Source organism: Emiliania huxleyi (genome assembly GCF_000372725.1).
Source record: "Emiliania huxleyi CCMP1516 chromosome Unknown EMIHUscaffold_17, whole genome shotgun sequence".
Classification (NCBI taxonomy): domain Eukaryota; phylum Haptophyta; order Isochrysidales; family Noelaerhabdaceae; genus Emiliania; species Emiliania huxleyi.
Genome location: NW_005200881.1, coordinates 459,518 through 475,116, shown reverse-complemented (window position 1 = coordinate 475,116; position 15,599 = coordinate 459,518). Strand labels below are relative to the sequence as shown.

Sequence of the window (15,599 nt, the reverse complement as noted above, 5' to 3'; positions counted from 1 at the left end):
CCCTGCCCGCTGAGGGGAGCGCAGTGTGTGTGTCTATGTCTGTGTCTGTGTCTGTGTCCCTGTCGTGTCGTGTGTGTCGTGTGTGACTCTCGCAAGCTCGCCTCCCACTGTCCCACATCGTCCATCCATCGACCGAGTGCGAGCCATGCAGCGTGCTCGCAGTGCCGCTCGCAACGTCAGGGGTCGTCCGAGGATTCCTCTAGGGCCCCTGCACGAAAAAAGAAAGCGAACTAGTACTTTCTTTTGTTACGGTAAACGCAGGGAAAGAAGAAATACGAACCCGCCGGCACGGCGCTCACCTGTGTGCATGGCGCAAGACGCTGCTGCCACAAAGCTCCAGGCTCTCCATCGCGGCAACAGTAGCCGGCGGCTCCAGGAGGACAACCAGGAGGCGGGCTCTGCCCTCGAAGCGATGCTTGCGAGAGTGGATTCGAGTGCCGCAGACGCCACTCCTCGTGCAGAGGCGGACGCCGCCGCGCGGGTGCAGGCGCTCCACCGCGGCAACTCTGCGCGGCGGCTGCAGGCGGAGGAGCACGCCGCGGCGGCGGTCGTGCTCGAGGCGGGCGCCACGCGCGCGGCGGAGCGCAAGTCGGAGAATGAGCGGCGCTCGTCCGACGCTGCCGCCTCCGCCGCCGCCGCCGCCGCCGCGACCGCCGAGCTGGAGAGCGGGAAGGCGGACGCGGCCGCTGAGGTATCGTTGCTGGACTTGGATTTCGGCGCCACTCTGGTCCCTCCCGAGGCGAGCAGCGCGGCGCCACAGGCGGACTTGGCGCTGCTGCTCGAGCTCGACGCCGCGCCCGCCGCCGCCGCCATCCCTCTCCCGCCCGAGGAGGCGCCGCTGGCGGCAGCGGCGCCGGAGGCGGCGGCCGAGGCGGCGTCGGGCGCAGCGCCCACCGAGGCGGACGCCGCCGCGCGGGTGCAGGCGCTCCACCGCGGCAACTCTGCGCGGCGGCTGCAGGCGGAGGAGCACGCCGCGGCGGCGGTCGTGCTCGAGGCGGGCGCCACGCGCGCGGCGGAGCGCAAGTCGGAGAATGAGCGGCGCTCGTCCGACGCTGCCGCCTCCGCCGCCGCCGCCGCCGCCGCGACCGCCGAGCTGGAGAGCGGGAAGGCGGACGCGGCCGCTGAGGTATCGTTGCTGGACTTGGATTTCGGCGCCACTCTGGTCCCTCCCGAGGCGAGCAGCGCGGCGCCACAGGCGGACTTGGCGCTGCTGCTCGAGCTCGACGCCGCGCCCGCCGCCATCCCTCTCCCGCCCGAGGAGGCGCCGCTGGCGGCAGCGGCGCCGGAGGCGGCGGCCGAGGCGGCGTCGGGCGCAGCGCCCACCGAGGCGGACGCCGCCGCGCGGGTGCAGGCGCTCCACCGCGGCAACTCTGCGCGGCGGCTGCAGGCGGAGGAGCACGCCGCGGCGGCGGTCGTGCTCGAGGCGGGCGCCACGCGCGCGGCGGAGCGCAAGTCGGAGAATGAGCGGCGCTCGTCCGACGCCGCCGCCTCCGCCGCCGCCGCCGCCGCCGCGACCGAGTCGGAGGCCGCGGCGAAGCTGCAGGCGCTGCAGCGCGGTCGGTCGGCGAGGCGGCTGGCGGCAGAGGAGGTGGAGGATAAGGGTGAGTCGTCGGCAGAGCTGGCAGCGGTGCTGGCAGAATCGGAGTGGCTGGGGGGCGCTCCCGGCGAGGCGGTGGAGGAGGGGGAGGCGGGCGGTGCGGGGCCTCCGCCGCCGCAGTCCAACTTCTCCTCGGCGATGCTGATACAGATGGGCAGTGAGGAGGAGGCGCTTGCACCCCTTCCCGGGGGGTGGTCGCCTCTGCCTCGACCCGTCTGCCTGGACCACTCTCATGCCGCCGCGCCCTCGCAGGCCTTCGCCCCTTCTACCGCGGACGCCGACCTCTTCGGCTCCTCTGCAGACTTTGGCGCGCCGCCAAGCAGCGCACACGCCCTCCCCCCCCCCCCCCCTTCCCTTGTCGCCGGACCCCCCGCCCTACCCCCCCCCGCCCGCCTCTCTCTGCAGGGTCCGACGCCTTTGCCCCGCTCGGCAACGACGCAGCCACCAACGGAGGCAGCGACGCCGCGGCGGGCGGGCCGGACAAGCGCTCTGCGGAAGGCGTGCCGGCGGAGGCTCCTGCGGCGGAGTGGCCGGCCGGAGGGGGCATCCCCGCCACCTGGGAGAGGGGCGGCTGGGAGTCGACCTCGGACTCGCTGATGCGGCGCGGCTGCTCTCTCTCTCTCGAGGGCAGTGGTCCCTGCTGAGGGAGGATCAACCGTGACTGATGAACCCGCAGGCGAGGCTCCTCGTTCGAGGACGGCGTCTCGTGGAACGAGGCGGGGAGCCTCGCCCGCCCTCCTCCCTCTATCACACCTCCCCCGCCCCCGCCCCCGCCCCGTCCCCGCCCCGTCCCCTCCCTCCTCCACGCGCCCCCTCCCCGCCCCCTCCCCGCCCCCTCCCCGCCCCCTCCCCGCCCCCTCCCTCCCGCCAGGTTGGCGAGGAGCACGTCGGAGGGCTGGTGAGCCACCCCTCCGAGGGGGAAGAGGCCGCCTTTACGGACGCGCACACCACCACGGACGGGTTTGCGGACGCGCCCTTGACGGATGCCTTTGGGGGCGCGTCCGCGATGCACGCGTTTGGGGAGGCGCCCGCCGCGAACGGCAGCCTCTCGCCGTCGAGCAGAGCGTGGCGCGCCTTCGCGACGCGCTCACGACGTTGACGCCACGGCCGTAGGCGCGTCGCTCTCTGGCTTCGACGCGCCTCTCCCCGACCCGCGAGACGAGTCGCTGGCGGCGCCGCCGGCTGCCGACGAGCCCGCGGCCGCCCCCGCGGTGGCGTCCGTCGGCGAGGCGAGCTTTGGCGGCGGCGGCGGGGGAGGAGACGGCGACGCCGCCTTCGACGCGGTCTTCTCGCCGGAGGCGGCGCCGGCCGAGGCGGCAGCGCGTCCGCCCTCGCCGCCGCCGCTTCCCGCGGCGCCGCTTCGCATCGGGGCGCAGCGCCTAGCCCGCACCCTCCCGGCTGAGGCTGCTCCTCCCTTCTCCCGCGTGCAGGCCGAGGCCCATTTCGCAGCCTCGTTCGACGCGGACTTTGGCGGCGGCGACTCGGGCGGCCCGCGCTGGGCGGACGGCCGTAGGTGGGCGCGCCGCGGCCTGAGGCGGGGCGCGTGTCTCTGCCGCGTAGGCTTGGACGCCGCGTTTGGCGCCAGCGCGGCGGCGGACGCCGAGTTTGAGCACGCTGGGGTGGACGCGGCGGTGCGTGCCGAGGAGAATGTCGGGTGCGCGATCGCACGAGCACGTCTGGTGGCGCGGTCCACGCTGCGTGCCGAGGGTGAGAGCTGGCTGCTGCTGGCTGGTAGGTACGACCTCCCGCCCCCCGTGGCGACGGGCCGGGTCGCCCCCTCGACGGGCGAGGCGACCCGCTCGTCTGGCATTTCGGAGATCGACCTCAACTCGCCGGGCAAAGGCGGCGGAGCGGTCACCACCACGACGCAGCTCACACTGGCGTCCGACGTCGTCTTTTGCGGTTGGTCGCTCAAGCGCGGCCTCCTCTTCTCGGCGTCCAAGTTCTTTGTGCTCACGCGCAAAGCGCAGCTGCGCTGGTACGACCCGGCGCCCGGAGAGGGCGCGGTCAAGTACCGCGGCTCGATGGATTTGCGGCAGGGCGCCGCCATCCAGCGCGTGGGCAAGAACAGCGACTACAGCTTCCGGCTCGCGGCGGGCGGCAGCAGCATCCACCTCAACCCGCAGAGCGGCGAGGCGTACAAACTGTGGCAGGAGGGGCTGGTCGAGGCCCTGCTCGCGGGGGCGGCCTGAGGCAGGCTCAGGCCCGAGGAGCTTTGGGGGTGGTCAAGTGAGCGGGCGGCCAAAGCGCTCGCTTGCATTGAGAGCCAGAGAGTGTCCCTACTCGAGCGTATCTCTTGGGGGGCGCTGACCAGCGTCGCGTTTGTTTTGTGGTATAGCAAAACAACCGTGGCGCGGCACCTCTCACCTCCTCAGCAGCCTCCGGTCGGAGTTTTCGGTTCCGCGACGGTGTCGCACCACGGTCCAGCAGCACGCGGCATGTTGTGCGAGTATATGGGACAAAAGCGTCGAAAATGGGTCCCAGGGAGTGCACAGATCCAACAGGAGTGAGTAGGCTCGACGCCGTGCTCGCTGTGGGGCTGCAACAAACTCGCCGCCGAGCGTGCCACCGAAGGCGTCCCGTCGGAGGTGATGGAGTGTGAGACCTGAGGCTGCGGAGGTGACGCCTGAGGTACCGGCCCGTGCACAGCGACTCAGCCGGCGACCGCCACGGGCTCAGACGAGACTTGTCGACTCGTTCCGGCTCAGCTTCACCGTGGTCATCGGGCGTCTGTCGACGTCAGGACCACCCATACAGCTCGCGGGTTTGAGGTCGCAAGAGCCAAGATGGTGGCGTTTGGACATCCCAACCATCACACAAGACAGCCTGTAGGTGATGGCGGGACGGCGCAGTGTTTGTGGCACTCGGCAGTAGGCACCCGCGGCACGGCCCCGCTGTCGGCTCTCGCGGGCTGCAGAACCGGCCCCAGAAGGGGACGTTCCGGGCGAGTGTGGCAGCTCCTTCGCTAGTATGGGCACCCTCTATCATAGCACTACTGATCCTGGTCATTAGAGCTGCCAGGGATAGCGTCAGGAGCCGGTAGGAGTCAAAACCCCTCATATTTGAGACATCGTGTCCCATATACTCGCACAACATGCCACGCACGCGACCGCCCGCCCCCCGCGCGCCCGCCGCCGCCGACCATCCTCCCCCTCTGTGCAAAGTGAGCTGAGCTGTGAGCTGTGAGGGTCGGCCCGCGGGGCAGATGTATACCGAGGCGGTGCCCGGTGCCGAGCGAAGGCGGTGCCCGCAGGTTGGACCTTAAAGATAGCATTGTACTTTGTATGTATGTACAAAGAGAGAGCATTTGGGTTTGGGGAGGGCGCGAGTGGGAGACTTTTCGGCGGGCGAAATGCGGCGGCTCGGAGGCGTCCTCTTGTGGGACGACCTGTTGGGACGACCTGTGGGACGACCTGTGGCAGCGATCGATGCCGGCGCCGGACGCGGCGGCGAGGCACACGGGCGCCGGCGTGGCGCGTCGGCAGGCCCACCACGAGCGGATGCGCGACGAGCGCGCTCGGGAAGCGGCCACGGGCGACGCGGAGCTTCCGCCGGAGGACGACGCGGTCGAGATGGCGAGCGCCGCCCACGTGCTGGACAGCGTGGCGGAGGTGGGCCCGAACTACACCCTGCTGCGCAGCAAGGAGACGAAGGCGAAGCGGCGGAAGCGAAAGCGCGAGGATGCCAGGGCGGCCCTCGACGGCCACACTGTCCTGTCCACCGGATCGCGCCTCGAGATCTTCTGCGACAGTTTGAGCGGTGGTACCCTGCGACCGTCATGGCGCGGGAGGAGGACGGGGAGCGGACGGATCGTGCACGAGGTCGAGTACGACGGCTACCCGGATCGGCGTTGGTGGCACATGCTCGACGACGAGCGGTGGCGCGCCGTCCCAGAGCAGGCCGGCGCGGGCGCAGGCGGCGCTGCCGCGCAGACGGGGATGGGGATGCAGCGATGGACCGCGCGGACGGCGAGCAGGGCGCCCGTGCCGCGGGCGCCGCCGAGGCGGCCGAGGTGCGGCCGGCGCCGCCTCCTGTGCGCCGGGGTGTGCGGCGCAGCGCGCTGGCGGACGCCCTCGAGGCGGAGGATGACGAGCGGCAGGAGGAGGCCGCGCTTGGCGATGAGCGGCCGATGCTAGCGCCACACGGGCCGGCGCTGTCGGCGCACCTTCGGGTCGTGCGCCTGCGGCTGCGCGAGTTCCTGGCGACGCAGGCCGCGGCGGGGAAGAGCGTGCCGATGCAGCGGACGGCCCTCGGTCTGCACCCGACGATGCGGTGGACGATCCGCTTCGGCAAGTGGCTGGCGACGACGCGAATCACCGCGCCGAGGGCGAGCCGGTGGCACGCGACCGAGCGGGGCGACGCGCGGGACGAGGAGCCGACGGTGCGCACGGGGCGCGGCGAGAACACGGTCTACGTCGCGCTGCAGCACATGAAGAACCACGTGTGGCGCGAGATCTGGCCGGCGATGCCGGGCGACGCGAGGCAGTACTGGCGGCTGGTGACCAACCAGGTGATGTCGCTGTACGACGGCGGCGGCGGCGGGATAGAGGACGCGGCGGGAGCCGCCGGCCGGGCGGCGGGCCGCGAGGCGGCGCGGGAGAGCGCGTCGCACGGGCAGAGCGAGGCGGCGCAGCGGGCGGCGAGCGAGAGGGCGAGCGCCGAGGCGAGCCGGCGGACGATGGCCGAGCTGCGCGAGGCGACGACGAAGCCGTGCACGAGGCAGCACCTCTTCCAGGTGGGAGAGTACCAGATGCAGGACACGCAGCTGTTAGAGCCGTTTGAGGTGAACGTGGCCTTCATCATGAACGCCTACTTGTGCTTCGCGCGGCAGACCGGGTGCCGGCCGGGGATGGCGGTGAACGATGCGGCGGACGCGGCCGATTCGGACAGCCACTGGCGCGCGTCTCCCGCCGAGGGAGAGAGAGAGAGAGAGAGGCGAGTAGGACGGCGGCGTTGGCGTGCGATGGGGCGAGATGACACTGAGCCGTGCCGCTCGCCGGCAGGCACGAGCTGCCGCCGCTGACGATGGGCGACCTGTCCATCGCCGCGGATGAGTTGCTGCGGGGACGAGGCGGGGCGGGCGTGATGACCGAGGGCGACTTCGAGGCCCTCATCCGGATGGAGGTGACCTTCGCGCGCAAGAAGGGCGAGTACTACGCGTGCTACGAGTTTGGGACGGCGATCACGCCCGACTCGGACCAGATGATGCGCATCGGGACGCTGGCGATGGTGCGCCTGCTGCTGCGCTGCGGAAGCTTCAGGGCGTGCTACTCGAAGCTGAGCGAAGCGAGCGCAGCGGCGCTTCGTCGCAAGGTGGCCGAGCCGAGCGGGTTCGCCGGGCTCGAGCTGGAGGACACGCGCTACGAGACGCTGCCGGCGCTAGTGGCGTAAAAATACTGTAAGGCATATCGGTTCCCTGGGCGTTCACTAGCGCTCGCTTGCTTCGCATACGCTTTACTGTAGCGGCCACTCTTCATTCGGAATCGGATCGCTGGTTGAGAGAGATTTTTGAAAGCCTGACCCAGGCGCGAGAAACGAATCTGCGAGGCGCGGCCGCCCTGTGCGGCCCGATGGGGAGGAGTGGGGGCGGCGGACTATGGGTGGGTGGGGGGTGGGGGGGGGGGGGGGTGGGCTTCTTACTCTACACAGCCTCCCTTCCTCGTAACGAGGCCTCTCCAACCCACCATCCCAACCGCGCTTGGTCTCGGGGGACGCAGGGGTCACTCCCGCGCGACCTCGGGAACTAGCGGGGGCAGTTAGATCCCTGGCTGGGCGAGGGGGGAGTTGAGACGAGTACAACCACAATCCTCTCTCTCTCTCTCTCTCTCTCTCTCTCTCTCTCTCTCTCTCTCTCTCTCTCTCTCTCTCTCTCTCTCTCTCTCTCTCTCTCTCTCTCTCTCTCTCTCTCTCTCTCTCTCTCTCTCCCCCTCTCTCCCTCTCTCTCTCTCTCTCCCTCCCTCCCCCCCCCCCCCTCTCTCTCTCTGATTTAAGGTAGGGAGGCTTTAGGTTAGGTAGGAAGGTGAAGAACAGCCAGGCTCGGACTGGACACCAACGCGGTATGGTTGCACGCGAGACAGATGATGACGACACGCACGAGCGACACACAGACACAAACAGGCTCACAGGGAGGGGGAGAAAAAAAAACGCCTCCTCGTGAGACGAGACGCCGCCAACCAATCGCTTTCGGGCCGGCACGTACAAGAGCTCGGATAGTACACATATTCTGGCCTGCGATCCGTGGCGATGAGCTCGGATACTGCTACGCATTCTGGCTTGCGTCCCGCCACCTTCCTCTCCTACGCCGAGGTGCCCGCCTCGGGCGAGGCACAGCGCCGCCTCACGTTTCGCGAGCGACTCTTTGGCTTCTGCCACGGCCTTAACAAGTCAGATGCGCCTCGCAACCCGTTCCCGACAGCGTTGATTTTCGTTTACTTGGTCAAGTGTGTCCTCTACGTTCTCATCTTTTACGGCGCTGTCCGCGATCCGTCCCTCTCCCTCTCGGACGAGCGCAACGCCAAGCGCTGGATCGTGTACAACGTCCTCACAGACGCGATCGGGATGAACGCCACGAGGCAGCCTCTCGCTGCCGCCACCCTCCCTCAGTTCCCAGCGTGTCCTCGCAGCGGCCCGAGGCTGCCTCCCCCCTCCCTCTCTCAGCGTCCCGGCCTGTCTTCGCAGCGGCCCGATGGGCTTCCGATCCACCTTGTGGTTCTGCTTCGTGCCGCTCTATAACTTCCTCACGCCTGGCACCATCACCGGCCCTCTGGTGCCCGGCATCAAGGCCGTGCGCGGCCGCGCGCTGGTGGCTGGCTACATCGTCTACATCGCACTCCTGTGCCGCGCCATGCTCTCTCCTTCAATCGGCGCCGCGGAGGTGCTGCCGCCGCTCGCGCTTCTCGCCGTGATGGCGCCGTTCGACTTTGTGATCGCCGAGTGCTCGCGCGCCGAGCACTACGGCTACATGCTCTTTGCCCTCGCCTTCTCCGACTCGTGGCTCTTCGGCCTGCAGATCGTGCAGATCGGCCTGTGGACGGGCGCCGGCGTCTCCAAGCTCGGGCCGTGGTTCAAGTACACCGTCGTCAACATGAGCTGCAACTCGCCGCTCGCGCCGCTCATGCCCTCCTTCCTCCGCGCGCTGCACACCGGCTTCCCCACCGACATGCGGCCGTCGAGGCTCGCACGGGCGGCGAGCGCATTCGGCACGTGCGCCGAGATCTGCGTGGGGCCGCTGTGTGCGTTTGGCCCGACGCGCTACCTCGGCGTCGTCCTGGCGCTCGGCTTCCACTCCTTCATCTTCTTCCACCTGCCCTTCGCGAGCGTGCAGGAGTGGAACATCTTCTGCATGTGGGCGGCCGTCTACCTCTTTGGCGTGCACGAGTTCGCGTTGCCGCCGTCCGGCGCCGTCCACCCCGCACTCGCCACCGTCCTGCTGCTCGGCCTCGTCGTTGTCCCCGCTGTTGGGCAACTCTTCCCCGCACGCGTCCCCTTCCTGTTTGCCTTCCGGCCGTACGCGGGCAACTGGTGAACCCCCCGAGCCCCGTAACCCTAGCCACGGACGCACGCATGCCCCACAACCACCTCCTATTTTGCGGCAGGTTCTTCGCGTGGCACGTCGTCGAGACCAAGGCCTTGCCCAAGCTGCGGCGGCTCAAGACGGCGGAGAGCCTGCTCTTCGAGGAGAACGACCCCACGTCGCGCCTCGCGCAGCTGCCCTTCCTGAAGCGGCGCAACGCATACTGCTGCGACGCCGAGTATGCCTCGCAATTCATGCAGTATGGCCTCCCGGCGCAGCTGGTCGCCTTTCCCCACTACCGGCCGCTCGTCCCGATCGTGGAGCTGCTCGAGCAGCGGCGCGGCTGGGCGTCGGTGAGAGACGAAGCCGGCGTCGCCCACTCCCTCTGTCTCTCTCCACACCTCCCCACCCCGGCTGTGAAATAGGCGGACGCGTACCGCCTGCTCTACTCCATGCCCTTCTTGGCGCTCGTGCACGGCTGGAATCTCGCGGCGGGCTGGCACATGCGCGAGGGCGCGCCCTACTACCCGGCGCTGCAAGCCACGTGCGGCTTCGAGAAGGGCGAGTGCTTCGCGGTCGTCTTCAAGCCGACGGGCTTGCTGAGCCGCACTGCGGAGTGGTTCGTCGTCGACGTGGCCGACCAGGCCGTCGTCTTGCGCGGCAAGGCGCCGCTTTCGGAGCTGGAGGCGATGCAGCCGATTGAGATGGACGTCGACGCGCTGCGGCGGTTCGTCGTCGAGGACGACATGAAGAAGGAGCGCTAGACGCTCCCGCTCCCCGCGTTCGCTTGCCGCCGGTTTAGAGGCGTACCGAGCGACCGATTTAGAGGCGCACACCGCGCTGGGGTGCACCGTCGCAGCCATCCATCATGACACATGAGTCCTCGGGCGGCTCTATTCGCTATGTCGGCCCCTCACCCCCTTGGTCTCCCCCTGATCGGCCCCTTCGTTCGTCTTTGGTCTTGCTCATATCCTTGCTAACTGCGAAATTAAAAGCTGTAGCTGACGCCCCCAAATGCATATGCAAAAAATAAAAAAACCACGAGATTCGAGAGAACGAGATTCTCATCATGTCAAACAAACTTTAGTTTGTGCTAGTGAACTGTAGGAGAAGCGCGTCGAGCCTCGGCGCAGAGGGCAGCGCCTAGCGGGCGGGAACCCTTACCCCGCGCCCGCCGCTGCCCGCCGCTTTGTTTGTGCGCGGGACCTCCGAGCGACGAGGCTCCTGACACAGCTCCCGACTAGCGTCGGCTCCTGCTCAGACAGGCGCCAATCGACCAGTTCTCAAGCGACCCACCACCATCCCTCATCTACCGCAAACGAATCGCATTCGTCTCTTGCGAGTTCCTCTGCTCTGAGGTTCCAGAGAACGCGGGGTAACTCTGAGCTCCCTCCGCGTACGCTACGCTCCCTTCGGAGAGAGCCCCAGAGTCCTACCGCGCTCCGGATCCTCTTTAGCCATCTCTGAGAGTTTGAGTGACTGGCTAGAGACGACGACGACGATACAGGTTCACACCTCAAGAAGAGAAGAAATTACTGGTTGGTTTTTTCTCCCCGTGTGTGGGGGCCCGTAACATCTTTAGCTTGTGAGCCAGAAAAGGGTGGGTTGTTGCTTGTTGGTTGGTTGGATGGAAACACCGACAGCTTGGGCGCGTCCATGTATGGATGTCGCGAGGCTGGTGCTGCTGCTAGCTGCTGTTACCTCCGATCCACACGGGGTACTCCCGTGCTAGGACTGACAGCAAGGCTGCTCTACGATCAAATACAGCCAAACAAGCACTCAACAATACAGCCTAGTCTCCGGACGCCCCCGCCCGAGCGCCATTCTCTGTACGAAATTTTCGCTCCTGCCAGCGCCCACCGTGTCTCCCGCCGCGGATGCATCGCGTTTCGAGAACGGACTTCCGCTGCACCGCCTCGGTATAAAGAAGAAGCCTGCACCGGGCCGGGCCGGGCAATCAACAACGGGTAGGAAAGGCGGCCGGAAAAGAAACACAGTAGCGATCGCCGCTCTTCGGGCTCTCTCTCGCCGCAGTCTCTAATAAATAAACAAAGAGTTGAACAACAAATACAATAAAAATAAAGGGACACGCCAAACGAGGGGTGCCCGACCGGATGGGAGAAGGACAGAGTCCCCGGGTCCCCACCTGCAAGAAGGAACGATCTTTCTTGTGGTTTGGAATGACGATCGATCTGGGATGACACAACACACAAGGGAACGGGAGCGGGGAGCGCATCGCGACACGGAGGGGGGCTGGGCAGGGTTCACCCACATGACAGGGTCCCAGGGATTCCTCTCTCGTATAGGACTAGTACTATAGAAGTGGTCCCGTACCATGCGGAATCGACCCTATCCAGTGCTCAAGTGCTCAAGTGGTCCCACCCCTCCGATCGGTCTTGATCTTGACGAGCCAGGCGATGTCGACGTACTTCCAGCCCTCGGCGATGGTGCGCGTGCCCACGGAGGACAAGAACCGCAGTCGGCAAGGTAGCAATCAACAAAGGGGTGCGAAATGCGGCGGAAAAAAATACGCCGGTCGACGCATATCGAGTGCTTCTGGGCAGCCGCTGAAGAACGCCTCGGCGATGCCAGGCGAGCGCGCGACGCGCAAGCGCGCCTTCTACGAGGAGGCCTTCAAGGTGCGGGTGGTGGTGGACGCGCTCAAGCGGCCGGTCTCCAACCGCATCAAGCCGACGTGCGCGTGCTTCCCTGGCATCGAGCCGTGCCAGGTGTGCGCGCGCAGCGGTGATGGGGGCGGGCCGGGGGCGAGGGGCGGGGGTGAGGGGGGTGGGGGGAGGTCGGCTGCCGCGCGCCCGCAGCCTCGCCGCGCCCCACCCATTCCCGCGCGCGCGGCGCGGAGCAACCTTGAACGCAGCGCTCACGCACAACCCCCCCCTCCTGCAGCTGCGCAAGTGGATCCGCAACCTGGAGCCCAAGGCGCGCGCCGTCATGAACGGGGCCGAGTACGAGCCGCCCCCCGCCAAGACGCCGCGGGCCGCCCCGTCGTCCGCCAAGCGCCCGCGCGTGCAGCGCACGGAGCAGACAACAACGCAAGGCACTCTGGCGCGGCCGCCCAGCGCGGGCGTCGTGATGGCGCCGGCACCCGACCCGTGGCGCCTGTTCGCCGGCGATGCGGGCGACACGTCATCGCACGTCTTTGTGCCGCCCACCTTCGACTCGATCCCCGCCCTCGACGCGGCCTCCTCTCTCCTCTCGTCGCACCTCTCGTCGCAGTCGCTCGCGAGCGACGGCTCCGACCAGGCCTCGACGGTCGCGCTGGGCGTCTCGCCGCCGTCGTCGCCCGGCTGCGAGCGCGCCAACGCGCCGACCGGCGCGCACATTGTCCGGCGCCTCTCGGAGCTCCAGGAAGGCGCCGCCTTGGCGATGAAGCTCGATCAGCGCCAGCGCTTGGAGGCGAGCGGGTTCCCGCTCCTCTCCACCGAGGCGGCGGCGCCGATGCTCCTGCGGCGAGAGAGCTCCGACGAGACGGTGCGCACCGCGTCGGTGCCCCCCACGCTCGCCGAGGCGGTCGCCGTTTGCGGGAAGGGTTGGGGCGGCGGCGGCGGCGGCGGCGGCGGGGCACCGGGACTGGGACCGGTGATGGCTATGGCGGTGCCTATGCCGTCCTTTGCGATGCCGCGCGCCGCGGGGGTGCCCTGCGGCGCGGGGGCGCGCCGGTCGCCGCTCCCGGAGATGGCCTTTGGACGCGTCCTCAAAGATGTCGCGGCCCAGTTCGTCGGTCCCGCTCTGGTCGCCAAGGGTGCCGGCGCCGGGTGCGGCCTGCCAGGCCGCGTGCCGAGCCGCGTGGGCCTCCCGCCGGCCGCGGCTTTCGACGTCGTGCCGGCCTTCGCCGCCAAGAGCGCGGAGGAGCTGCTCTCCGACGACGGCTTCCTCGAGGAGATCGGTGCGGAGTCCAGGGGCTTCGTCGAAGATTGGTGCAGCCCGCCACCCGCCACCGCCGCCTTCGCCGCGAGGCCGCTCACCGCCCGACCGTACCCTCGCAGGCTTAGCGAGCTCTCCGTCGAGCTCACGATGAACAGCGCCGTCGCGCGATGAGACGGGCGACCTCGCCCCTCTCCCGCCACCGCCCCTCCGCCAGGCGGCTGCTCCAGGCCGCCGGGAGGGCGCTCTAGATGTACGTTTGCGCTGCCGGAGTACGCCGGCGCGCTTGTAAATTTGCTGCTCGATTGCTATTTGGGGTGCCGGTCGGGGCTCGCGAGATGGATTAGCTGTCCGCGATCGCCAGTCCCCTGCCGCTCTACGCTGCCGCCGCTCTACGCTGCTCGCACAACCCCCCTCCCCTTCCCCCTAATGGGCAGAGCTCCGCCACCCGCAGAGCCCTCCCTTGCCACACTTGTGTACACTTGACCACGGGGCCACGGGGCCAACCCCCAGGCCGCCCGCCCCTCCCGTTCCTCGCACGTTGAGAGTCAGACCTTGGACTAGCTGTCCGATGAGATGTCAGAGATTTGGCGCAGATGGCGGAGGACGACACGCGTAGCGTCCGAAGCTGCTAAGCCAAAGCGCGTGCTTCAGTGCGAGCGGATGCGGCTGTGCATGGCTGCATTTCGTCGTTCAAAAAACTTTGTAATGATGATTCATTCCTCAAAAAGAAGTGGACACCTTTTTCTTCATCATACGCGTCGACGACCACGTAGACGTGGCGCTCCAGCCTCCACACTCTCTCCAGACTCCACTCTCTCCAGCTACACCACGTCAACCAAGTGATGCAAGAACCAGATCCAGCATCCTCGATCCTGCTTCCTGCGGGAGGTGGGGGAGCGCAAGAGCGCCTTTTGAGTGGGGGATGTCGACGGTGGCGACGGTGCCGCTGCCGGCTGCCCACAGGCCTGTCCACCCACACGGCGCACGGCGCAGCGTCGGTCTCTTCTCCTAGATACCTGTTCTCAAGGGTCTCGTCTAGTCTTACGTCTATATACCGCTTCTGTCTAGCTAGGGAGCCGTGCAGGCCTGGGCCAGGGCCTTGCGCCTCTCGCCCAGAGCGCCCAGGCGCCCGCCCCGCAGCCTACGCATAGACGCCGCAGCGCCGAGGCGGGAGGGGCAGCGCAAGGGGAGCGAGTGGCACAAAATCCACAAATAATGCGCTGGAGGACGCGCAGAGCCGGATGCTCAGCTCGAGGCTCATCGCGTCGCCTGCTGCGCTCGCGGCCCGCCGCCACCTCCGCCGCTCTCGTGCATGCTGTCGAGGTAGGCGAGGATCGCGCCGCGGACCTCCTCGTCGTCGATCCCCAAGTAGTGCTTGAAGTCGCCCTGGGCGGCGTTGCGCATGTTTTGCGCGAGCAGGCGCGCCGCGGCGGGGACGTGAAGCAGGGTGTGGAGCGGGTCGACGTACGTGCGCACGGTGAAGAGCGCGTGGTCCGACGCCCCCCTCAGCCGGCGCACCGTCTGGTACTCGACCTTGAGCCACACCGCACGCCCGACGCCAACCTCGCCGATGCGCGCCATCATCCACTTGCCTGGCGTGTTGTGTGTGGCCTCGGGCGCGTAGCTCGCGCGGTGCGGGTAGCGGTCGGGCGTCGGCACGAGGGACGGCGACCAGGTGAGGCCAAAATTGGTCCGCCACGCGGGCGCAGACGCGCTCAGCTTGTCAAAGAAGCGGCCCACGGGCTTCCGCAGGTCGGACGGAAAGCGGTTCACGTTAGCGTGCACCTGCTCGCAAATTCGGGAAATTGATTAGCGTGCACCTGCTCTCACGTGAGCAGAGCAATTAATTCACGTTAGCGTGCACCTGCTCCAGGTCCATCCCCACCCGCTCGAGCACGCGGCCAAATGAAAACACGACAAAGGCCGCCTGCACGCGGTGTGCGCCACCCGGCTCGGCTCGCATCAGCACGAGGTCCTCCTGCAGCAGCAGCCCGGCGAGCTCCAGCGGCCGCATCTCTCGCCACTCATCGACGTCGTACTCGCAGCCGGCGCCCTCGACGTGCACTCGCAGCCGGCGGCCGTCGAGCGAGAAGGAGCGTGGGAACCTTCGCGGCAGATGCTCCAACACCATGTCGAGCACTTCGCGCTGCGCCGGAAGGCTGTCGCCGCCGTGCGTCGCGTCGGCTGAGCGCAGCGTCGCCTCGCGGCTCGCGTCCAGCGCGTGGTGCTTCAGCCGCAGGTGCTCGGAGAATGTCGCCGGCGCGTGCAGCAGCCAGTCACGCTCCACATCCAGCTTGTGAAGGCCTGGTAGTAAGCGGCCCTTCTCGTTGGCCGTCTGCGTTAGGCCAGCCGCCATCCACCGCGCTCCCTCGGGCCACTCGGCATGCCACGGCTCGACGAGAGCCGATCTTGCGAGCGTCGACTTTGCTGCCTTTGCTTTCGCTGCGGCGCGAGTCAGCCGCGACGGGCGGCGCAGCATGGTGGTAAAGAAACCTCGTGAGCTTCCGACAGCCTTGTTATTGAGAAGAAAATACCTCCTATTCACACAAAACCCCCCCCGGCCCCAAGACGCACAGCTCACACTTCACACAAAAACACAACCCC

At 68.0% G+C, this 15,599-nt stretch overlaps 4 protein-coding genes across 4 annotated transcripts; 3 read left to right on the top strand and 1 right to left on the bottom strand.

Moving 5' to 3' along the window:
* Positions 1-307: 307 nt before the first annotated feature.
* Positions 308-3,960, top strand: EMIHUDRAFT_449514 (hypothetical protein; the record flags this gene model as incomplete). The annotated part of the gene is made up of 8 exons (XM_005784469.1): positions 308-547; positions 923-982; positions 1,352-1,452; positions 1,570-1,754; positions 2,039-2,230; positions 2,491-2,691; positions 3,158-3,251; positions 3,333-3,960. 8 exons carry the CDS (start codon positions 308-310, stop codon positions 3,787-3,789), a joined length of 1,530 nt encoding a protein of 509 aa, XP_005784526.1. The 3' UTR covers positions 3,790-3,960.
* A 3,829-nt stretch (positions 3,961-7,789) lies between these two features.
* On the top strand, positions 7,790-10,122 carry EMIHUDRAFT_434204 (hypothetical protein). The gene is made up of 4 exons (XM_005784468.1): positions 7,790-8,169; positions 8,276-9,118; positions 9,193-9,463; positions 9,536-10,122. Exons 1-4 carry the CDS (start codon positions 7,841-7,843, stop codon positions 9,872-9,874), a joined length of 1,782 nt encoding a protein of 593 aa, XP_005784525.1. The 5' UTR covers positions 7,790-7,840; the 3' UTR covers positions 9,875-10,122.
* A 1,530-nt stretch (positions 10,123-11,652) lies between these two features.
* On the top strand, positions 11,653-13,722 carry EMIHUDRAFT_449512 (hypothetical protein). The gene is made up of 4 exons (XM_005784467.1): positions 11,653-11,839; positions 12,015-12,657; positions 12,829-13,045; positions 13,115-13,722. Exons 1-4 carry the CDS (start codon positions 11,696-11,698, stop codon positions 13,164-13,166), a joined length of 1,056 nt encoding a protein of 351 aa, XP_005784524.1. The 5' UTR covers positions 11,653-11,695; the 3' UTR covers positions 13,167-13,722.
* Positions 13,695-14,592, bottom strand: EMIHUDRAFT_434201 (hypothetical protein). Its single transcript, XM_005784466.1, has one exon. The coding sequence runs from the start codon at positions 14,577-14,579 to the stop codon at positions 14,253-14,255; it is 327 nt and encodes a 108-aa protein (XP_005784523.1). The 5' UTR covers positions 14,580-14,592; the 3' UTR covers positions 13,695-14,252.
* Between the last annotated feature and the right edge of the window lie 1,007 nt (positions 14,593-15,599).